A 23,803-nucleotide genomic window follows, 5' to 3' on the forward strand; every position below is an offset into this window, starting at 1 on the left:
GAAGGAACATCTGTTTATCACGTGTATCAGTCCACGTGACGCTTGGGCTTAACACTAATTCCCTGGCAATGTTCCAATGGATGATGAATGACATCTTCAAGGATCTCATCTCCACCAGAAAGGTCACCATTTACCTCAACAACATCCTGATCATGTCAAAGACAAAGGAGGAACATAGAAAGCTGGTATGACAAGTACTAGCTCTCATAAGGAAACATAAGCTATTCCTCAAAGCAGAGACATATGAATTTGAAGTACTCAAGACTGAGTACCTCAGAGTCATTATCAGTGAAGAAAGTATTTGGATGGATCCTGTCAAGGTAGCAGGGGTATTGGAGTGGCCAGAACCAGTCAAAAAGAAGGAATTACAGTCATTTCTTGGATTCACAAACTTCTACCAATGTTTTATCTGAGATTATAGCAAGATCATCTGACCAATGATGCAGTTGACCAGCAATGCCCCTTGGACTTGGGGACATTCCCAGCAAGCCACCTTTGACGACCTCAAATGATGGCTAGCAGAGGACATCATACTTGCTGTCTCCATCCAGGAGGGGAAATTCCAAGTCAAAGCTGACTCCAGTGAAGGAGCTGTTGGAGCCATACTCTCCCAGGAACAAGATGGGAAATGGCACCCCATTGCATTCCTCTCCAAAGTGCTCACCATCACCAAGTGAAACTATAAAATCTATGACAAGGAGTTGCTTGCTATCATGCTTGCACTGGAGGAGTGGCAACATTATCTGATCAGAGCCATAGAAGTTTTTGAGATCTGGATGGATCATCAGAACCTTCAGTATTTTTGACAACCTCAGAAATTGAACTGCTGGCAAGCCAGATGGGTCACAGAACTCAGTCAATACCAGTACATGCTCCATCACAAGGCATGCACAGCAAACAAGAAAGCTGACCTCCTCAGCTGAAGAGCAGATCATGACCAGGGAGGAAATGATAATGAAGGAGTGATATTGCTACAGCCCAAACATTTCAGGGCCATGATAATGCCAACAGAGAAGAAAATCCATGAACACATCAAGAGCATGATCTAAGACAATCACAAATGGGACCAACAAGTGGCCCCATCCCTCAATCATGAACAAGGAATGACAAAAGAAGGGGGGCTTATTTGCTATGATAGGCAGATCTATATTCTCCATGACCAATGTTTATGTGGTGAAATCATTGCCACCTGTCATGACGATGCAACTGCCAGTCACCCTGGCATTGCCAAAACCAAGGAACTGATACTGTGGGAGTACTGGTGGCCTAAGATGGACAAGGACATCACTGCATATATCAAAGCATGCAAAGTCTGCCAATGAGGAAAATCATCAACACAGGCACAGGCCATGCCGCTTCATCCAAATGAGATTTCATCATCACCATGGACCCACATTTTGGTCAACATGATCACTAGGCTCCCAGATTGTAACAGCTATGATGCAATCCTCATCATAGTCAATTGATTCTCAAAAACAATCATTCTGATCACCTGTTCAATGGAATTGACCTCTGAGGGGTGGGCAAAAATCCTGCACAACAAGGTTTACACCAAACATGGCATGCCTCAAGTGGTCATCTCTGACAGGGGACTGCAATTCATATCCAAATTTCTGGATGATCTCTACCATCTCCTAAGCATTAAATGAAATGCATCAACAGCATACCATCTTCAGACTGATGGACAAATGGAATGCACAAATCAAGAAGTGGAAAAATACCTTCAGTTATTTATCAACTATCAACAAGATGACTGAGTGGAATGGCTTGCTCTCACTGCTTTCCAGCACAATAACCAGGTCCACTCAGCAACAGAGAAAATGCCATTCTTTGTCAATCATGGCTGTCACCCAAACATCACCCAAACCGAATGCCACCACACCACAACTCCTGCATCCACAGACTTTGCTACTGCCATGGCAAAAATCCACTCAGAAAACAAAGCTGCTCTTGAGCAGGCTGCAGCTATAATGATACAGCATTATAACAAACACCACCACACTGCACACACACATTCCCTAAATGATAAGGTCTGGCTGGACACCACCAGCCTTCACCTACCATGCTCCAAACACAAGTTGGCAGACAAATGCACTGGCCCCTTCTCAATAATCTCCAAGATAGGGGTCAGCACTTACAAGCTGTGATTACCCCCTGATTGGAAGGTTCACAATGTCTTTAATGAAACATTGCTGACTTCCTACATTGCACTGGCATTCTCCAACCAGGAATGACCATGACCACCTCCTCCTGACCTGATCAACAATGAAGAACATTATGAAATCAACCAGGTCCTAAATCACAAACTCCAAAAAGTTAGGGCAAAAGGGGGCAGAACAATGACTACCATTGATTATCTGATCAGCTGGAAGAGCTATGGCCCTGAATCCAACCAGTGAGTAAATGAAAAACTAATGAATGCTAATGATACTATATGGGACTATGAATTATCTCTAAATTAAGCCATTGGGATGATGGTCTTAAAGAGGGGGTAATATTATGATTTTCTTCCTTTTTCTTGACCTAACCTCTATTTATGCTTAGTCAGAGCACTAGAACAAGTGCTTAAGACTGAGACAAAGCTTAGTCATCACAACTAGCCAAGTCCATTATTGTCTTTCAATGCAACAGCATTGCCCAACAATGCCCAATCAGCCTTTTATGTATGGTAATGATGCCCTAGGACAATAGGCCCAATAGACTCAGAAACACACAATTAGCTGTAATATTATTAGCAAACCTTATACAGTATTTAAGACCACTCACTCTTGCTGGTGATCTCCAGCTTTGAGCTAAAGTTTATTCCACTTCATTCTACCCTTGAGCTGATTCCTCAGGCCTTGTGACACACTGTTCTAATTACATATCAGTGGACTTGATCGCTTTACTTGAAGTGCAAGGTAGTGATCACTTATCATATGTAATTGGTTCACATGATGCTTGAGTCTAATGATTCTCTTGCTCAAAGCTCCAAACAGAGTTCTTTAGTTTTAAATGTTTGCTTCTCAGGCTAGCATTGCAACTGCAGAGTTCTGAAAGCTCTTTGTCTACATCCACTGCTAACTATGTAAAATATAATTACTGGATATAGTATTACTATGATCTGGACTCCAATTATATGCATGTCATGCAATCTATAGTGATAAGTATTTGGATTTTTACTCAGCACCTGAATCTGGAGCATATCATCCTGTTATTATATTTCATTTACTGAGATCTAGTCTCTCATGTCACATCTGAGATGGCTTCCAATTGGCCCCATTGATAAATCTAGAGACTCCTGTGGATAGCAAATATAAAACCTAAGAACAAGTGCTAATCAACACAGAATCTAAAAGCTGATCTATATGAGTCTAGTCATGCACCTCTGTGCAGTGACTAATTCATCCTGTGAGAGTAGCAGAAAAAACCTCAAGTAGTTTGATTCTGTTAGTAGTGCAGAATCTATAAGAGTACTTTGCTATCCTCTCCCAGTAGGAAACAAAGAGGCAATATGGGATGAAATAAGAAATGAGGCTGCCTAGGTGTGCTGTAAAATCTAGTCAAGGTAATATAGCTTTAGTTCTTCTAGTTGCAAACTATTATGCTGTTGCTCTATATGCAACTAAAGATCTGTAGTGGCTCTATAGATCAGTGAGGAAAACAGTTGCTTCATAGATGAGCACAAAAAGATGGTCTACATGCAAGTGAAAAAACTGGTTGCTCTATATGCAAGCAAATAAAACTGTGTTCTTTGATGAGGCAAGTAAGGCTTTAGTAGCAATCTTTTTGTTAGCCCTAGTGAAAAAAGTGTGCAAAGATACTTTTCTAGTTGTGAGAAGAGTTGTTACAATTTTTCCACTTATTTTATTTTATCATGTGCCTATCTAATCACAGGCACTTATCCATTATCTATCTGGCTGGACTGGTAACCATGCCCACAACAGATGACTTGCACCATTGTACTGCAACTTGTGACAGATATCTCAACAATACATAAATTATATTGTTTCACATACTTACAACACACTCTTTAGTTCCAACTTATGGAAAGCCATAATAGAGGCAACTGTATTTATCACAGACCAAAATGTATATAAGTAGCAAAGCTCTGACTGTAGTAGCTCCAGCTTCAAGCTAAAGTTTATTCTACACCATTCACTCTTGAGCCTGCTTGCAAAAGCCTTGATCCTCACAATGAGTAGAACACAACAGATGGACTCTAGTGTGACTGTACAAACATGATACAGCACTGGTTTATCACAAGTTTGACTTGTATAACATTTGGGTCTAATAAAAATGGTTGCTCTATGGATGAGCAAAAAAAGATGAAGCTCTATATGCAAGTAAAGAAAACTGTGTTCTTTAATGAGGCAAGTAGGATTCTAGTAGCAAACTTTTTATTAGCTCTAGCAAAGAAAGTGTGCAAAGGTACTTCTCTGGTTGTGAGAAGAGTGCTGCTCTGCAAGAGTTGCTCTATGTGTAAGCAAAGTTGTGTTAAGTGAAGTTTTTGTAAAAATACTTTGATAACACATGAAAAAGAGAGCCTAGTAGCAAGCAAGGTTCTGGAGTGTTTTGCACTGAGTGTAAGTGAAGAATAGATGAATAGAAGCTCTAGCTGTGAGTTTTGTTTGATGTAAAAGAGAAAAGCTCTGATTGCAAGCTTTTAGAGAAAGAGAAAATTCTAACCATGAATGTTCAAAGTTCTCTCCTGTTGTACACTAGTAGGTGGTCAAAGTTTTGATGATAGCAAGTAAAAGATAGCTAAAAAGGTCTAGTGAAGTTCTATTACCAAAAGTTAGCTAGTTTCAAAAGGTAACTGACAAATTAAGAGATAACAGTAACTTGTAGCAAACTTTTGAGATTTCTTAAAAGTTAGCTAAAGTATCTAACTTCCAGGAGATCAGCTAGCAAGCTGTAGCAAAGTTCTGTGGTGAAGTTTTGAGATGAGAATGACAAGTCAAGATAGCTGGCAAGTTATAGTGAAAATTCTTTTGGATCCAGTTAGATTCATGAAATTATGAGCATACAGTGCTGGCAGACTCATCACCACAGAATTAATAGTAATGCTACACTACCTTTCTAGCAAATAGTGACAGTCTCATTGTTATCATACAATGTTATTTTATCTCAGATAATAATTATTAGTAAGAGAACTATATTTCTTCAGCTGATCCTCTGTAGGATATTTGGACTTAGTATCTTTCTTTTCAATATGATGTATCTCTTGTTAACTGTCAGATAAACAAGAGTAACATATCATAAATCATGAACATTAATCAATAATGAATCAATCTCTTTAATAAATTCAGGTTTCAAAGGTTCAGTAGTGCAACACTTGGCATGTTAAATACTAAGATCTCCTATATCGCAAATACAAGGTGCTATGCTAAGTCTAGGCTATATACTTCATGTTTAATTGATCCTTTAGTGTATCTCTGCCATAATAGTATGCACTCTACCATGTATTAGTCTTAAAATATTATTCTTAATATAACTAAGTGGTTCTATTGTTAGAACTCATAAAATTACATGGGTGAACATGTTACATACATGTCAATAAGCTATTAATTAATCTCCTCCAGTCTTGGACAAATAATAAAAATGACTGAAGAGAAGAAAAGAAGGAAGAGCAATCTAAATACCAATTTCACAGTCACATGTCCATGATATGAACATGATCAAGATCATTGCCATTCTCAGGATAGCACACAGGTATGTCCTTCCTCTACCTGTGTATACTCATTGAACAGTGACAGCTACAGACTCATTCATCAGATAATATCTTTGATAATCTAAGCAACATAAAGCAGTCCAAGCATGCTGATCTATAAGATGACTTGGATTGCTATCTTTCCACTGACACAGAGATTACAGACAAACCTCTGATGCAGTGAAAGGAGAAGCAGAGCATATACTCATACCTCTCAAGAATGGTGTTAGATTATCTTTCTATCTCTAGTGTGTTGCATAATATATTCTAGTTAATATTATAGCTGATGTATCCTGATAGTGACTTTTGTTGAGTGCATGTTCAGCTCAGACATCACATGCATTTATGTACTCAGGTAAATGGAGCCTTTATGGGTTCATTCATAGTACTGACATCTATGATGTCTCACTCCTCTCAGATTTGTCAGAAAGTGAGTGTCATGTGGATGATGATTTCTGAGGAATAGGATAAGATATAATAGGGTCAGCCACATTGTACATGTAGCTCCATACAAAATTGAATAATATTTACCTGCAAACCCATCTGACCTCTGTATATCTGTCTGACCTGCACAAAACTCATACCCATAGTAGAGATAGGTCAGTAACAGATATATGTATGAGTTGCCTTTCATAAACCTGGAGAATACTCATGCTATTCACTACCCAGTTTTATATGCCTAAAACTGTTTTCTACTCTCCTATTCAGATATACATCTGACTAGCACTACATAGCATATCCAGGCATGCTCATTGATGATCCTAACCAATTCAGTGATATAGTATAGTCACACTAAATGAAGATGGTGCAAGATCCTAATAGACATCATCAAGCCCTAAACTTAGAGCAACAGGCTGGTTAATAAAACCAGACTTGCCCAGCTATCAACTAAGGCTGTTTAAATGCTAAGACTTCTACAACACTGATATCTTCACAGTTATCTACCAGAAAATAGACAGATCCCACATTCTGCAGTCTCATAGCAGGCTCTTTTACCAATGTCTGATCATGGTTTTATGTGTCTGACCATACAAAGGTGATAATATGGACAGTCAGCAGTGTTAAATGAACCACTGTTTTCATATGCTCATCAGTAGTTTACTCAGCCAAGGCCTTACAGTCCTACTAAAGGACCATATTCTATAGTAGATTTTATTTATGGACTTAGATATAAAAACTAGATCCCAAGAAACTGTAAGAATGAACAGCCCTTGCTTATGTTTTCTGGCCAACTCCAAGTATTAACAGACATAGTACAGAAATAAGAACTGATTTCACTCTGGTTTTCCCAATCTGCATATCATTGAAGCTGTACAATGCTTCAGTATACATGTTGCTGTGCCCTCACTTGTCAGTTTGTTTTTATGAACTACTTGCATTACCTTTCACCAACTAGTACAGTCTTAATCATTTATTACTGACCTCAACTGTATTCTCAGCCCATCACATTTGCCAAGTTTCAAGCTGAAACTCTACCAAGTTCAGTATCATTTGCATATTTTTAGCTCGTTATTTTTAGAATCCTAACATGAACTACCTTACTAATATTTGTGCACCTTTGGATAATTCCCAATAGCCTCTACAGTTCTCAGACTATATAACCAGAACCAGAGTATCTGTCCTCAAGCCATCTCTGGTTTTTCCTTATTTGTAGAAGAATTTTTGATAGAAGAGTGATACTAATTGTCTTCTCATCCTGATAGCTGAGATTCCTTCTGACTCTTCTACACTGAATTGTTGTATTCACCAAGAGTACAACATTGCAGACTGAAAAGTTGCAGTGTATAACTTGCACTGAAGGTGCTATCAACCATACAGAAGTGCACCAAAAACACACTCACATCACTGACACCTAGATTGCTGAGGTTGCCTGATAAAACCAGACTCTTATGAGGTTCTGTGTTTATCCTTATCATGGAAGTTTAGAATCATTACTAGTTTATCATCAAGTTCTCTTTATGTAGAAAAATAGCTTGAAAATATCCAGGACAAAAAGTCTTGTAGAGTTAAGCTGCCTCTGCACTGTGTTTATTTATCCTAAGATCTTTGATTCTATGATACACGAGCCGATTTTAATATCTTAGGATAGTCCAGCTCATTATGTCATATAGATACTATCACTGTAACCCCATTAATCCCCATTCAACATAGCGCTCGTAGTATGTCATACCACTGAGAGAAGCCTGAATAGATAACATTAAGGCCAACGAAAATGTCATGAACAACATCAAAGACTCACCATTTTATACCAACATCGTGCCGAATCAATGCCTGGGAGTTCGCTTTGTACCATACCAAGCTTCGCATAGCAGCGCTGGATGAAGGAAAGTCAAACATAGATAACATTAGACAGGCGAGAAACTCATACATGTGGCACAATTTTGTGGATGCGCCGACGTTGAAGCCCTACCTTTCGAGCGATCACAATCTCCCTCTCAGATTTCAAGTACTCCTCGAAACCACGAGATGTATCATGAAACAGATTCAGGCTGCGCATCACGCCCATCGCTTTCTCGGGGGAACGGCTCTGACAAAGTCCCTAGCGGGAAGTTAGAACTTAAATATGGATGAAATCAATGCGTACCGCATATGGACAAGAGGCCATCTTCTCTAACGCGCGACTAGTAGCTGTGGAAGAACACAGGGCATTCCCTGCTTCTTTCCAAGCCGGCCAATTCATGAACAGGCCGATGATGGCCGCGTGAGGATTAGATTTGTTGAGCATGGGTCCCCAGTCCGAGAGAACGGACATGCCGACGTAATTTTTGTCCACGATATTTGAAACCTCGATGCGGTCGAAGCTTTTTGGGAATGACGCATGGATTTTCAGAGTTCTCGGAAGGTCTCTAGCGTCTTGATTGAAGGAATAGATCTGTACTTTGAATCGACGAAGTCGCTTGGAGAACTCGACGAGCTGGTCTTTGACATAGAAGAACAGACAACCCATCAAGTCGTCTTCTGTCGTGCCGTGATCTTTTCCCGCTTTGAATATCTCGTCCATGCTAAGTCAGGGTGAGCATGGATATTAGCGTGAATGTAGACTCAAATGCTTACTCCCATCCTTCAAACGGATTGGCACTATCATTGACCATGAGATGGCCATCTATGAAGAGCCATTTGTTTGGGAGAGCCATATGAGCGTTCGCCGCTCCAAAAGGTAGAACAAGCCCGAACGATCGCCATCTTTCGAATGCAACCCTATGAGAAGGCCTGATGGCCTCATAATACCTATCACGATAATCAGTCCGCTCTGGCGCGTTCATTATATTGTTTAAGGCGGTATTGATGGAAACAGGATCCAAAGTCGAACGGATTTGATGGACAAGAAAATTGGCGGTATCGGAGGAGAGTTTGGTGTGCATGGTAGTAGAAGGTGTCAGCCGAGCGGATGTCCCATCGATGTTTCTGAGGGCATCGGACTCGTAAAGATGTGGAAGGATGCGCGTCTCGTAAGACAGAGGCTGGAAAACGGAGTACCAGAGGTGAAGCGCATGTTCGGCCGCTTCCTCCTACAACAAGAAATTAATGAATGATAGCTAGGCGACATAATCCTTACTCACAACATCTGCGATGATACCAAGGATAGAGAGAATCATGAGGTTACGGCACACGACCATAGGATTGTGGTCATTGAGTACGATTTTAATTGACCCGGAATAATCCTCTGGTAACTTATTGACAGTCCTTACGACGTTTCGCAGATCACCCGAGGCTACGGTTATAAGTCAGACGGGGACAGAGCGACAGCAACGATCCCAGCGCGCACCTACGAAGGCCAACGATAGATCTCGGGTCCGCAAGTCGTCCGCACCCTCGTTATGCTTTGGGTTGATGATATCGATCGCCTCGATGTTCCCCCACCTAGTAATATAGGATCAGTATTCAGACAGTGTGACACCACCCGAGAGCAACTCGCAGAATCATGCCCATTCCAAATGTAGATTGCGTCGAAATATCCGTAGGCGATACGTCGTCACTGTAAACGAACGCTGGCATCCTGTTCTCTCTGATCCACGCCGGCGACCACGACACCAATTTCAATGGGTTTCTGCAATCTAAAACGATGTCAGTTTTGCTTCTCCAAGGTAGATTATGGGAGGCTACCTTTCTTGTGGAATCTCCAGTGCGCCAATTGACACTCTTTCGAGCAATATCGAACGAGAAAACACCCGTAACAGGTCAAAATTCCATCCCTGGGGCAACATTGGGATCTTGAGACGACATAATTCGCGCAACCGAGACGGCTCAGGGGGGGCGGCATCTTGGTCCCGAATTTTAAACGACTTTGACTGTATATCGCCCTTGCAATGTCAATCATTTCATCTTGGAGCCCATGACGTGCGATTAAGCGTTCGAAATCTGTCCATTCGTTTATATCTTCTACAGGTGTGCCGTTCTTCGGTGTACCGGGGCGGGCCGAAAGCTGAAGTAGGGATCCCTTCGAATCGGTGTCGATCTTTTCCAAGGCAGACAAGAACGCCGATTTCTTATCGTCCTTTGTAGAGAGCTCAGAGAATGACCGTTCGAGGCTGTCGATGAGGGTCTGCATGGTGATCGTGGTGAGGGATGCTGCACATCGATGCGAGATTTTATCGTGGCTAGCACGTTGTTGAATTGGCCCCGCGGTGTTAGGCATATATCATCATCACCCTGGAAATAGGCGCCCAAGATTCGCTTCTCAGTCAAATCATGGAGCCTCACAATAGCCAGGACCGCTTGAAATAGTATCGAATATTCAGTGGACTAGGGCACGGTTGTGAGACCGAACCTGTCTGTGAACAAATAGAAGGCTGGAGCCAGAAGCAAAAATGACATACCATGACTATAGTCCACGTATGGCGATGAATGTTGGCGTTCAAGCCTGGTGAGCGACCAACAGAACGATATTCACTGGATGAGGAAACGATCGTCGGTCTCGTGGCAGGTCGCAAGACCGAGCCCATCCGTAAGGTCTAAGAGTTGATAGAAGGTTGGACACATGAGTATAAGTGACACACCATGATCATAGTCTGAGTATAATGGCGAATGTTGGAGTTCACTCCATTTGGGGACCCATAGAACATATTGGTGAATTCAATGGACCGATGAACGTTTACGATACCCACAGGAATCGAATCTGTTCTCGATACGTATCGTCGAGGCAATTTACGCTGAACATACTCTTTTATTGACGGTTCGGGCATTATAGTCCTATCACGACTCAACGTCGTTCTCGAGGTTCATTGTGAGAACCTGAACTAAGGGCAAACGGGTAGCATAGAAGGATCTGGACCATCCATCATTGACAGATAAACTGATAAGGAGAAGACAAAGGCAAAGAGATGATGGCAGCAGCTCTAAGTGCAAATGGTGGTCACTGATGAGAATATTGCAGGCTAACCAGGCCGTTGGGCCCCTTGATTAATCCTTCATGTGGGTTCCAGCAGAAGGGAACATTTTTGCAGACATCTGGCCAGGCTAAATGAGTCACCCACCACTCATGCACCGAAACCTCACAAAGCGAAAACGATGGAACCATGTCGAGGTGTTCTCAGGCCAAACGGATGCAGCGGTGCAAAACTACAATGGCAAGCTACCAACCAGCTACAGCGATGTCCCCGAATCCTGCCCTAAGGTGGATGTGACACTGATGCGTCTTCCGACTCCGGAGGGTCAGAGAAAGATTATAGAAAGCCTAATGGACGTGGTATGTACCTACCATGATTGACATATAAACATGTCAGACTCCCGACCATTCTGTAAAGAACTCTCTCATTGCGCCCCTGTTAAGTTCTAGAGAGAAGGCAAGCCAGATAAACATCGAAACCAAAGTGGCAGGATGCCAAGTTCAGGAGCCGGCACGGGTCGCCGGAAAATTTGGGATGACGGAGGAAGGAGGAAGGGTATGTTGGTTGTTCGCATCTCTCGAGAGGCGTTTTTTGCTCTATAATGTTCAAGAGTAATTATAATTTCGAATCAAGAGTCGTAGACTTATTTGTTCCATCCACCATATCTCAGAGTTCGTAAGCTTCTTCAAAGTTCCGTTCAAAAGTATTACATTGTAAAAACGCAATGAATGTCTGTTGTAATGTCATACTAGACCATGTCCAGGAATATAATAACTGCATAGATACATTTCCAGGATGGAAGAAAGGCCGCAAATCGAGCTTTATGTCATACTAATGTACAGACCAGGAAGCCAGTTCTTAATCTTAGTGGCAGTACGTGAACATCTTGATAAGATGACCCAATCCAGATGTGACGTCGAGAGGGTATTTGTTCTCTAACGATCTTGTTGATGGTACATCCATGGTTGCACTGCCAACGGAATTCCTCTTCTTGACATAGAGTCCGCTATCTCTTTTCTGTCTCTTCCTTCGAGTAGCCACTCGAACTCTGCCGCTCGATCTTCTCCTCCCTCTGGTTATCGGCTGAAAGTGATGGCGCGTCTCATGCCCTCCGCCCCTTCCTTCTCGAGTTGTCATGTATGGTGGTTCGACGTCAACATCGGTCGGTGTTGATGCTCATACCATGACTTTGCTGTGATCAGGCAGCATTTGCGCTCTCTCACTGCATGTAAGCATTCGTCTTCTGCATTCGTCTTCTTTTTTCATGCCTCTCCGGCTCACCAATATCCCCAATAATGTCCATTTCAACCTATTTTAGTTTCTCGTATGTACTATTTCTCTCGTCCATCATGGCTAAGGCCTTTTCCCATCTAACATCTCCATCCAGGCATTTTCTCCAGATTCGAAAGGCTCGCCACCTCAAAACTTTCAAGAATCTATCTTCTGCTGTAATAATATTTCTATGTAGTGGGACTCACTACATTGGAACAAGGTGAGTTAACCGTGGCCTTAACATAACCACTCTTTCGCGCACTGATCCCCAACCTCTAGAAACTAAAGACCCTTCTTATCTTGATATCATCTGTTCAGAGAAATCAAAGTATTCGAGGGAGTCTACGGCACTACGAGAACATGAAGATGGAAGTCAGAGGTGCCATTGTTGCAGATAGTCAAGGACATATGATCATACAGCATACGGCGCACAACGAGGTATCTACTTTCCTATCGTTTTCCCATCGTTCCACCTCAATGTTTATTGTCTCTATTTCCTGGGATGACAAGCTGGATAGTGGCCAGTCATTTAAGGGCCATATGGTTCAGATCTTCCTTTCATATTTGGGAGGTTAGAAAACTGAGTGAAACCATGGCTGAGTGTTGGATCTCATTTGCGATGATGTATTTGGATGCCAATGATAAGCTAAATTATGCTCGTCCGTGCTATTTCTCTTTTTGTCCTGCATGACTCATCCACAGAATCTCCTGCCTAGGTCGAATCTGGCTACAGTATACTCTGACCAGCGAAATAATTTGAGATAAGATATCAACTGAGCTGACTGATCGTATGGTACTAATGTTGTTCTGCAAAAACGCTATTGTAGATGGGACACAAATCATCCCAAGCTAAAGGACAGAGGGGTGAATCGAGGATACGATGGATCTGAAATTTAACTGGAGCTCACCAGCTACAGGATCGATTGTAGTTCTAATATCTGGAATCCCCTCAGCAAGAACGACGGCGAGACCACTATACCAATGTTAGTTAAACCATGAATTAGCTTGACAGAACACTCACGCGTTAAGGTGAAAATCAATATGGCTGGCGTTACTTATTAGCATGTGTTCGATCGATACATACAGACATGTACATACCAGTGCAAGAACCAAGGTCCCGCATTGTCTGTCACGAATCGGATTGTCGTTTTCCCACCTTGGACAACTCCGGTTGTGTCTCTGCGAACCTATGAGCACACCAATTAGCACCGCGAACCAACCAGTGAGGTAACCATACGAACCGGGTCAACAAAGTTATATACATCGCTGTTAGCACTTTTCACTACATAAAAAGTATGCTAAACACTTGGTCAACAACTCCAGACGGCCAAGAGAATATAATATGCTCACCCCATGAAGGTGGAAGGGATGCTGGACGATCATGATTATAGGTAAAAAAAATCATGGAGAAAAAAGGCTCACGGGATCCCCCAATGCGTGGTCCCCAAAGAAATTGATCTCAATCACCTTTCCCAGCGGCAAACCGAATACGCTTCCGTTTGGAAGGAGATCCTGGGCGCGCTGAACACCACTAAGGATTTGGAGCAGTACAGGAACGGTCGGAGGAATAAACTGCACGCCGTTTATGGAGAATAGCCCACCATCGAACCCGAGGGTGAAATTCAGTACAACATCAGCGCCATAGGGAACAGGTCTTCCCGGCGCTCTAGGAGATTCCAGTGGATGCAGGTCGGTCTCGAGAAGCGGGATAACGTTTGACTGTATCGAGGTCGTGGGTTCCGTGTCTGGAGCGCCTTCGTAGCGCAGAATCGCGGAATTAATACCGTTTTCGAATCCTTGAGGACCGGCGTCGTTGGGCGCGGCACGGATCCAATAGTTATCCACCAGCTGGTTTGCTTCCAAGATGACGGAATACCGCTGGGCGGCCAGTATCTGAATTGAGTTCACTGTCAGCGGCTGTGTGTTGACACCGTCAGCTTCGATGATAGTGAGGTTATGTCCGTCAATTGAAAAAGTAAAGTTGGGATCGCAAGAGATGGCGAGGACTCGGAATCGGTAGCGCTTGTTAGGACATACGGTGACCAAGGCGAGAGGGGACGTGGGCTGTCAGCATAGCTTGTTAGGGTGTTCCGAGTTTTAAAAAATAGCCGCACTGACGTTCTCAAAGAATCGACCCATTCCGTTGATCAAGGTAGAATTGGCCAACGGAGGGAGCAAAGTCTCGGCTATCTGGGTAGCGGTGTCGTGGTACCTAAACTCGCCTCAGGAAAGAGCTCGATAGGCATACGACGGAAAATTACCAGTCTGCCAGAGTAATTATAGTTGTTGCTGAAAAACTATGTCAGTACCGAAATCATCATAACAGTGCAAGAAACATACCATCATCCACGTCGTATAAAGCGCGATGAGGATCGTTTACGCCATTTGGGCCATCATACACGACCAGCGGTCCCCTGAGGCCGTCACAGTACTGCACTCCGATATGGGAGTGATACCAAAACGTTCCAGCTTGTTTAGGGACTCTGAATTCGTATTTGAATGAATGTCCGGCTGAGATGGGGCATTGCGTCACGAAACTGGTGCCGTCCTCGTAGTTTGTTCGGTGCTGGGATATACCGTGCCAATGCTAGCAGCATAGGGAATGAGATAAATATATTATCAATCATGTTAGCGCTTACGACGCTGGTGCTGACACCCATGGTGGTGTTCGTTAAATCGTCGATTACATTGATACTAAACTGGTCTCCCTGTCAAGAATATCAAAGCCTATTCGGATGGATCAGGAGAATTCTTACCTTGTTCCCGTAAATCAAGGGACCTGGAAAGACTCCACCTGCAAGTACGGTCCTGGAATAAACTTAATGAGAAATAATATTTTACATGGGAGAAGCGGTTTGTTGCTCACGATCTTGTGACACCGTCTGGCGCGATGTCCTTGTTAACGATGTGAAGATCGCCAGAGGATCCAAAAACTTCAAGTGACCTGGCAGAGTGGAACGACAGAAGAAAACCCAAGAGAAATATATACATTAAGAGAAGGGGAAAGGAAATGGAGTAGCGAGAGGGTTGTGAGACGGGTGCTCTAGAAGCATGACCTTGCAATGCATTTATACTCTGCCGGAAAACTTGGCTTGTTGATTAGTATTTCCCGATAGCTGTGGAGCGACCGTAAAAAATGTCTTCATGCGTCTAATAGCGCCCTCGAGCATCGGCACGTACAAGACGGATCAGGCAGCAATAAAGTCTCGTCCCGGCTTTTAGTATGTTGAGCGGGAGGGACGGGTACCTGTATGCATGCGCTGGTACAAATGGGTAATCACTTTATGAAATGGATGATATGAAACATTTCAGTCTATATAATAAGGGAACGCACGATCTGGATAAGATAAACATAGGCTCTTGATCCGTTGTCCACGGGCATGAGGTGATGAAAGAGTCGCCCTTACTTCACGTCATAAAATGGCAGTTTTGGCGCTCATAAGGGGAATTGGTACCATGAGTCGGCGACAATAATGGTGGTGGTAGCACATTGCTAGACAGATGCTCCTCGTTGCTACAAAAGAGATATCCTTGTCGTCCTTGGATAGCTACAGGAGTACCACTATTTGCTAATATCAGTGGAAAAAGATAATCACAGCAATCGGTTCCGAAAGCGATGCTCACCCTATTGAATACGAATCGTGATAGATTAGTCAATTGAGGCTTTACTTAAGCTTTCTGCAAGAAGCGAGATTTGTACCTGACATTGAGCGCTTTTCGCTTATGCCCCTACTAGGACCGCTTATGCCCCGTTGCGGGGCAAGGTTGGTAACGGAATGTAGCATATCCAATGATATGCACCTGCCTACGTCGAGTTAGACCATGGATAATTGACGTCTAGATGACTGGCCATAACGTACATCGTTTCATGATACTAGTATATCAGAATAGAACACTTGAAACTCCGAAGTGCCATCTAGGTCATTGTAACGATACGGTTATGTCGGCGTGCAAAGGGATTACGCCTACCACTGAGGGCTAGACGGTAGTCAGTTAGGGAGTATAAAACCAGAGCCTAGAGGTGCTTTATAGCTGGCCCATCAACACATGAAACGTTTGCGCTCGAAGACGCCGGTTATCTCCTTTCCCTGTTTCCCGCCAAAGAAACGCGCCGGAACATAAAAATACCATAACATTTGCAATATCGTCCCTGTATATACAACAGACAGCTATTGATATGGATCGGCTGAAAAGTAATCACCGTAAAGTGTGTTATGTTCCATATACATAGGTCAGAAAGCCCTTGGAACTCTTGGAACAGGATATTAGCAGAAGTCAGTGGAACGAAGATGTACATACCTAGTACTTTCGACAAGTCATTAATCATTCCTGGAGGGCACCAAGAGATAATCAGATAGTAATCATTGCATTGGCTTTATATTTTAGGACCCAATTAACAAAGAGAAAGCCTTGACAAGAGTTTAACCCATCGGAGGGGCGACGTCATGAAGTTGTCGCGAAGAAAGAGGCAGGGGGGTTCGGCCCGAAGTTATGTAATCATCATACCTGTTTTTGAGCTTGATCTTCTTTCACGACAGCCCATGCAAGCCCCTGCCACCTCCCTAGCGTGATCTTTTCATTACTACCTCATTACTCTCTCTTTGGCATATTTTCCTTCAGTAACGCCGCAACGGCGCTGGTTTTATCGACAGTGTCAGGAAAAGAGGACGAAACTTGAGTATATGCTGACCTGCTGTGAGTTTCTAGCAGGAACATCACGTATTCTCATCTGTTACCTTACCTTGCTAGTATTGATGATGGCGGTGGTGGCGTTCCAGTCTCGTTGACTTAGTGGTCCAATATGTGCATCGCCCATCAATTTTGCGACCGCATATACGAGGCGCAAAAGGAGACCAAGGATGCTGCGTATCCGTGGATAGAAATTAGTGCTGGGACCCCCAAAGCGTCATCGTTACGACCAAGTTCATGAGCTCTGCCCACTACGTTTCTGTTTAAAGAACCGCGATATCTGGATGCTTGTCGATCCTACTAGTAGAAGGTTGTGGAAACGGAGGGTCGTTTCAATGGCAGAATGTATGCAGTGGAAGGAGAGGTAGTGATTCCTTTGTCAGCCGTTCTTTGGCCCTACTATACAAAGATGCGTTCCCCAGGCTCCTCATTACCTCCAGCTAATGCAGGCCATAGAAGCCGTTTGATGATACATACCATATTCGTTACTCCGACCCTACTACACAAGGACCCAGCATCCGTTTGTGCAGGCGTCGTTCACGGTTCAAATGGCTCATTAGCCTCGAACGGCGGATGCCACAAAGTCAAAATCGACCATCTTAATGGGTAGTGTCGCTCAGAAGGTTTAGAGAGAGCCGGTCGCCACCGCTGCCGACGACACATTCCGCCATCCATGGGATGTCATCTGCTTCGAGGATACAGGACAGCAATGTGCATCTTCGTCTCTATACCGGCTCGAAGGCCATCGTATTTACTCATAGATATTGCCCGACCTCCCAGAGAGCAGTGCTGATATGTGATCTCCAAGCAACTTTGCTGATCACACAAACTCATCCCTACATGTACACTGGCAGACATTTATCCACTCTTCCATTCCTACTTCCTCAATTCTCTTCCTTGGTCCCGCCTCTCGATGGATTCCTTAGCCCAGAAAGGCTATTGATGATGTCCGTGTCCACTGTCGCCCATCCTTGTCGTCGGAAATCATTCGCCTAGATATCACTGTCAGTGAGTCAACATTTACTTCATGGAATGTGGCTATGACTTGCACTGCGGTCTGATTACAAGTACACACATTTAGGAGGTTTTCGCCATCGCAGACGCAGTGATCGCCCACGTTGCCGCGATGGTCATGCAGGCATCAACGCGAAGCCACTGGAAAAGTCCAGGCGAAGAAGAATGGTTTATGTCATGACCGATTTCGGTTTGATGTCTGATTTGGCAGCGAATTTTTCTTACGTTGAGCTCACATCGATACGTCTGTAAGCATAGGTCTCTGTCTGGATTTGTCCGCAAAGCGTATTCTCCGCCAGCTGATGTTCGGTCCGACCGTTAACGTGTAAACATCAAGTTCGGTCGCCATTATATTCTCGATTCTTCATTCGGTGCTCTTACGGGCAGCTTTTGTTTTTATGTTCATTTTTAGAATTTCCATCGTGACTCGCTGGTATTGCGTTTATCTATCTGACTAGAACAACGACTGACTCGAATGTTTATAGAAAACGCGCGGTATGTTGATTGCTGGTTCTGGCATTGGGTTTTCCATAATTGTGTGTTTCCTTGACATATGTTGGAATGGATATGTCTTGCAATGGTCTAATGTCTTGAGGCCATTGTTATTGTGGAATTACAACATGATTTCCATGAATTTTGGAGTACAATGCAGCGCATGAATAAGGTTGTTATCATCCTGGGACTAGTGATAGTTCTTTCTTCTTTTATGTCCGGTGCATGTTTGCAATAACCATACAGTATTAGATATTCGACAAGAGGGACTACTTTAGTCCCTTTAAGTAAAGTCAAATGTAGCTGATGAGCAACCTTTTTTCACTTTTAGCCAGAGTCCTTCCTCCACCTAAATGTGAGTGACCAACAACCATTTCCGCTTTGGATACGTGTTGTCACGTTCTGAAATTGAAATAGGGCAAGAAAGCCACTCAGGTCCTCGTCCTGGGCTTATCCGGCTCAGGCAAATCGACCATTATTAAGATTTTTTCCGATTCATCAATCTACCACGTCTTTCTATGATTTACATGATTCAGAACATGCAGGTTTCATCCTTCTCTCCGCAAAATACGAGTGTTCGTTCCGGGACCGAAACAAACGACAGCTTCAAGGCTGGAACTGAGGACCTCCCTTCCGTGTGCAATGAAGTGACTTTGGATCTCGGACAGAAAGAGTTACTTTTGGTCGAGATGGACAATCGGTGGAAAGAGGACGCGTGTGATTTAACGGCCTTGAAGGGTATCCTGTTCGTCGTCGACTTGATCGCGTACGATCAACTTTCTCCGGAACACTTCGTAGTTTCGGCAGCCCTCTGTCTCCCTTTCATACCCTTACGCTGCTTCTAGAACGTCATGGGAAACGCCATGAGAGAGTGGAAGTTTATAAATAATTCCCAATTGTTCAAGCACGTCCCTTTAGTGAGCCCACATTCGTCCCAGTTCGAAGCTCTAATAATAAGTTTCTCAGATCCTGTTCTTCAACAAGAACGATGTCTTTGAGAAAAAAGTACCTCTCTGAAATATCTCGCGTTTCTTTCTTTTTCGTACTTCCCTACACGTCAATGCTCTATGAGTGCCACAAATGGCTGTAGGAATTCGATGGAGTGCCAGGCATCGGCGATGCCCAGGCTGGTCATGAATACTTCATGGACTGCTTCGCGAGGCTGGCTATCACCACATTCGGTAGACATGGGGATCGGAGGATATACATTCAGTAAGTGGCTCATGCCTTTCTCATATAACGATATTGGTGGTGATCATCTGTAGTACAGCTAGCGATACGGATGCTTCTGGACTTCGCGCGCTTCTAGGCGCAATTTCAGGTATAGTGGATGATTACCTTGTATCTATCTCACCGTCGCTTACTGATTCTTCAGAGTAAGCTTATTATTGGTCATTTCATGCTAACAGCTATTCTTTGTCTCCAGTCACAAGCGGCATGCCGAATACAAACCCGAGATACATGATTAATATGTACAGGCCGGCTGTTGATATGTTTTGTATGTGGGAGAGTTACAGAAGGATACTAATTAACATGCAAACAGAGAAATCATAAGCGGGCTGGTCCTGAGGCATTTTGTACGTGAATCGCGTATGAGATAGAGAATGTTGATGTCATACTATGCTGTCCGTCATTTATGTGAAAAACTGTATCGTGTACCACAGCGAGATTTCCCTCATCAGTCTCGAAGCCAGCCCACTCGTCATTTTATTGTCCTACTCTTTTCTCCTCAGATCACTGCTTGTACAGTCATTCAAGGGACGTAAATCATGTAATGAGAAGATCGTCTTGCAAGTCCGCATTCTGATACGATACTAAGTACATGTTAGAAACGATATCCACAAGCATAAAGACAGAATCCAATAAGTACGGTGACTCGGATAAGTATCGATTCAACGAGAACAGCGATAATACTACCGAGAATAAAAATTCCAAGAAATATTCGGGAGATCGGCGAAAGGATTGCTGCGACAGCAAGCGTCAGAACATCATGCGATAATCAATCCAGAAGTAGTACTTACCAGAAGATTCGGACGTATCTGCATATGTAGTCTCGTCAGTTTCATGTAGCATATAAATGTGACGCTCCCGCTCACCTTCGGGGATAATAACTCCATCTGATTCGAGCTCGTAGATATGAAGTTCTGAATGTGATAGATCACTCCCCGACGAAGCATCATGATTATATTTTGATTCAAGGTCCTCGAGCATGTCAGAGTATCTTTCGAGTTGCTCCCCTTGATAGGGAAATTAGCCTAATACAATCCAGGCAGGCGTGCTGTGGGCACTACTCACTTGGCACAACGCTTGCGGTCTGAGCTATTAAAGAACATCCGGTAAGACCCTTAGTTATTTCCGTCTTCATTGCTAAAGGAGGTGTCAGCATAAGTTATTAGACGTAACGTCGTCGACATTACCTTCGTCTTGGATAAGATGTATGCTCAACTCCGATTGATCCAAGTATTTTGCGACGTCGAGGCTCATAGGATGAAAACCACAAATCTCGTGGAGGAGAGTGCTGCAGTCAAGGCTGAGAGGGGGGTGTAACAGCACGTCGTGGCCGATATGTTCCACGGAATACGTATAAACATTATCCGATGCGTGTTCTTCTCCGTGTTTGGCACCATGCGGATCGCTTGAAAGGTAAACATCCGGAACACACACCTGCTGATTGTCGGTAGGAAAAGGCGCGCCAATGAATAAGTACAGATCGCTCGTGGGCGGCCGATGGACCTTCGGGTCTGCTTCTACACAAATTTGAAAATACCGTTGCGTAACTAGAGAAGATTTAGAGGACCTCAGTCGCTTTGGGGACTAGGGCTACATACTTTGAGAAACGATCAGCTGCGGGAGGGGATCGTCGGAAACCATGCCGATCTGAGCCAAAATTCGTGGGCCCTGTGAGAACCAGTGGAAGAAAAGTTCGCGTTTTGCTGGGGTTGTCAGTTTTATGGAGCAAATCAAGTCGATAGTTCTGATATTTTCCGACAACGTATATCTGTAACCCGATTCGTTTTAGCAGGTTCACCATCAGCGATGTAATCGAACGTACCGCCACAGGCCATTCGGCAGTTCGAGAAGATTCCCAGCTCCCGGATGTTGGAACATGGAGATTCCAACGGACAGAGGTTCATACTCAGGGCAATCTATCATGAAGTGACGACCTGACAGGGTATCGCTTACAACGATCTTCCCGAACAGGGTGTCATGATCAAGGGGGAAAGAAACATTCCCATGAAGTGATGCCCCCACGGAAATCACGTCGTAGTAAGACAAGAGATGCTCCTTTACAATCAAAGGCGCCTGCCGGTGTCGCACAAAGAAATCGAGGGAACCCTGTATCTCTGGTGAAACCGGTCGGAACAAGTCAGCGAGGTCGTTGTAGTAAAGCTTTTCCCATATCGGCGAGACTTGTAAGTCGTCGAATAAGAGACGCCCATCTATGGTACAGCGCACGTCTTTGAAGCCCTATAATGTTGATACATTCAGTGCTGGCTATGGAATGAGCTGAGATGAAGACCGCTGCTCACAAAGGTTACTTGAAGATGCGTTAGTGAGAATATAAAGGCGCTCTGCAGGATTTCTGGTCAAACGGGTATCTGGTTTATAGCTGAAGGATCGAGACGTACATGGAATCCATAAGTCTGTGGACGGTTCAGTTTGAGGACGGCAACTGAATTTCGTATGAATCATACCAGTACAAAATGTGCGAGAAGCTCGAGACGCTTGTCAAAGAGCTTTGGAAACTCGGTCAATGCCATTTCGTCTAGAGCCCAATGAGCCACGTCAATGTGAGAACACTCAAAATCCATACCGGTATTTCCATGGAATATCAGACAAGGCGTAGGTCCGGACTGAACAACGCCGTATAGTTGGCGCAAGTTCGGATGTCTTTTACCAGTCAATTTCCGTAGGAGGAAGAAGCAATCCACCTACCTTTCAGCCAGACTATGAATCTCCAACTGCTTCCTCCATGCCTTGGTTTGTCTGAGTTTCATCGACAGGAGATTCGAGCACTTATGGACTTACCACGAGTCCCAGATCTCCAGAATACTCCTTCACGACCATGGCACTGTTCGATGTAGAGACATCCGCCACGAACGTGACGACCTCACCCGTCCTTCTCGTGTACAACTCGCTGAAATCATTTTTGGCCCTTATTTCCCGAAGCTGAATATCGCCGTAAAGTAGACTGTGGAACTAGGGGATCATTAATCGGCCGTAGGGGCTGGAAGGACAAAGGATATGATGAAATGAACCTTCTTGTTGACCAGCAGATTTCTTGTATTTGCTCTCATGTGAGATACGTCACGCTGGATATCATGTGTGACGGTCATAAGGTCAGTTTGCAAAGTTTGAAGAGAGGAGATTCCATGGTTTATTTGGGAAATCGATGCATTAGATTTCAATGTCAGAGACAGCTATGAGAGTATTCCATCAGAATATCGGAGTGAACCTATTGAACCGCGAAAGCAAACCATTAGGTTCGACTTGGCGATTTCCATGGCTTGGCGATGACCATCGATTTCCCCTTTGACGTTCCGTGAAGTTATAAACTGTCTTATGCCTTTCCAAGGGCCCCTTCGACCTCGGTCGATGTCGCGCACCTGAGTTGTGAGACTGGACAGAAACCTGCACCAATATATATTAGAACTGGATATTCGCTCAAGGCTGGAAGGATAACTACTCCTGGAACTCTAAGCAAGCTTTTCGAAGATCTTCGATATATGTGACACCCTCAGGTACGGCAGATATCTTGATACCGGCGTCGCGGACAATTATCAAGATATCGGTGATATCCTTGGCGAGATCCTGCACGTCCTCCTTGTTCTTTTGAAATAGCTGCCGAGATACTGTTAGAAGTGCAGAAAGGCCACGGAAACACAACTAACTTCCAAGTTCGTTAGGAAGACTACAGCAACTCCACCAAGGCCCTTGAAGAACCCACCAACCAGTGGCACCATCTCACCGACCGCAACAATAACCTTTGCGAGCTCGAGGGAAGCTGTTGTTGCATCGTTCGAGTTCCCGGAGGGTGTCATGGTTGTTTTCGAGGAAGAGGTCGGTTTGTTCATGGCTAGAAGTGGACAAGAAATCGTTAAGCGCCGAAAAAGTCGAACATGCCGGCACTGCACTGAAAGGGCACAAAGAGTTTCGATCGTCCCTGAGTGACACCACGCGGCTTCATTTGTGTACACAGCAACAGAGCACAGAAGTCCTTTCAAGTTCGTGGTTTTCAAGAAGGAAAAGGTTAAGTGGATAGGGTTTAGCGGGTAGTCCTGGTAATGAATAAACCACTAAGCGGAAATTGAGAGCC

General features: G+C 43.9%; 6 protein-coding genes across 6 annotated transcripts; 3 read left to right on the top strand and 3 right to left on the bottom strand.

Annotated features, from left to right (window-relative positions):
• Window positions 1-7,709: 7,709 nt before the first annotated feature.
• On the bottom strand, window positions 7,710-10,284 carry BT62DRAFT_934454 (uncharacterized protein). Its single transcript, XM_043186735.1, has 9 exons — window positions 9,797-10,284; window positions 9,609-9,747; window positions 9,459-9,553; window positions 9,253-9,404; window positions 8,747-9,201; window positions 8,277-8,694; window positions 8,061-8,231; window positions 7,932-8,006; window positions 7,710-7,875 (listed from the first exon to the last, which is right to left on the bottom strand). Exons 1-9 carry the CDS (start codon window positions 10,239-10,241, stop codon window positions 7,810-7,812), a joined length of 2,016 nt encoding a protein of 671 aa, XP_043037362.1. The 5' UTR covers window positions 10,242-10,284; the 3' UTR covers window positions 7,710-7,809.
• An 887-nt stretch (window positions 10,285-11,171) lies between these two features.
• On the top strand, window positions 11,172-12,019 carry BT62DRAFT_921530 (uncharacterized protein; the record flags this gene model as incomplete). Its single annotated transcript, XM_043184314.1, has 4 exons — window positions 11,172-11,378; window positions 11,416-11,574; window positions 11,814-11,892; window positions 11,928-12,019. The coding sequence occupies 4 exons, from the start codon at window positions 11,172-11,174 to the stop codon at window positions 12,017-12,019; spliced, it is 537 nt and encodes a 178-aa protein (XP_043037363.1).
• An 874-nt stretch (window positions 12,020-12,893) lies between these two features.
• On the bottom strand, window positions 12,894-15,520 carry BT62DRAFT_971651 (laccase). Its single transcript, XM_043189032.1, has 13 exons — window positions 15,158-15,520; window positions 15,048-15,099; window positions 14,931-14,999; window positions 14,632-14,878; window positions 14,553-14,580; window positions 14,410-14,503; window positions 13,714-14,355; window positions 13,642-13,662; window positions 13,533-13,589; window positions 13,390-13,478; window positions 13,313-13,336; window positions 13,200-13,264; window positions 12,894-13,140 (listed from the first exon to the last, which is right to left on the bottom strand). The coding sequence occupies exons 1-13, from the start codon at window positions 15,280-15,282 to the stop codon at window positions 13,088-13,090; spliced, it is 1,566 nt and encodes a 521-aa protein (XP_043037364.1). The 5' UTR covers window positions 15,283-15,520; the 3' UTR covers window positions 12,894-13,087.
• Window positions 15,521-17,092: 1,572 nt separating this feature from the next.
• On the top strand, window positions 17,093-18,316 carry BT62DRAFT_1008542 (uncharacterized protein; the record flags this gene model as incomplete). The annotated part of the gene is made up of 7 exons (XM_043177452.1): window positions 17,093-17,196; window positions 17,250-17,325; window positions 17,390-17,586; window positions 17,610-17,727; window positions 17,907-17,988; window positions 18,062-18,191; window positions 18,253-18,316. The coding sequence occupies 7 exons, from the start codon at window positions 17,093-17,095 to the stop codon at window positions 18,314-18,316; spliced, it is 771 nt and encodes a 256-aa protein (XP_043037365.1).
• A 611-nt stretch (window positions 18,317-18,927) lies between these two features.
• Window positions 18,928-19,955, top strand: BT62DRAFT_1078066 (uncharacterized protein; the record flags this gene model as incomplete). The annotated part of the gene is made up of 5 exons (XM_043179353.1): window positions 18,928-19,280; window positions 19,332-19,403; window positions 19,577-19,698; window positions 19,752-19,862; window positions 19,913-19,955. Exons 1-5 carry the CDS (start codon window positions 19,005-19,007, stop codon window positions 19,953-19,955), a joined length of 624 nt encoding a protein of 207 aa, XP_043037366.1. The 5' UTR covers window positions 18,928-19,004.
• A 214-nt stretch (window positions 19,956-20,169) lies between these two features.
• BT62DRAFT_934456 (uncharacterized protein) lies at window positions 20,170-23,799 on the bottom strand. The gene is made up of 17 exons (XM_043186736.1): window positions 23,379-23,799; window positions 23,174-23,328; window positions 22,965-23,118; window positions 22,746-22,907; window positions 22,516-22,686; window positions 22,423-22,463; window positions 22,301-22,377; window positions 22,182-22,252; window positions 22,116-22,130; window positions 22,017-22,058; window positions 21,539-21,954; window positions 21,315-21,484; window positions 20,904-21,263; window positions 20,782-20,853; window positions 20,583-20,723; window positions 20,508-20,525; window positions 20,170-20,451 (listed from the first exon to the last, which is right to left on the bottom strand). Exons 1-17 carry the CDS (start codon window positions 23,526-23,528, stop codon window positions 20,312-20,314), a joined length of 2,355 nt encoding a protein of 784 aa, XP_043037367.1. The 5' UTR covers window positions 23,529-23,799; the 3' UTR covers window positions 20,170-20,311.
• Between the last annotated feature and the right edge of the window lie 4 nt (window positions 23,800-23,803).

Source organism: Guyanagaster necrorhizus (genome assembly GCF_019112545.1).
Source record: "Guyanagaster necrorhizus MCA 3950 unplaced genomic scaffold BT62scaffold_20, whole genome shotgun sequence".
NCBI lineage: Eukaryota > Fungi > Basidiomycota > Agaricomycetes > Agaricales > Physalacriaceae > Guyanagaster > Guyanagaster necrorhizus.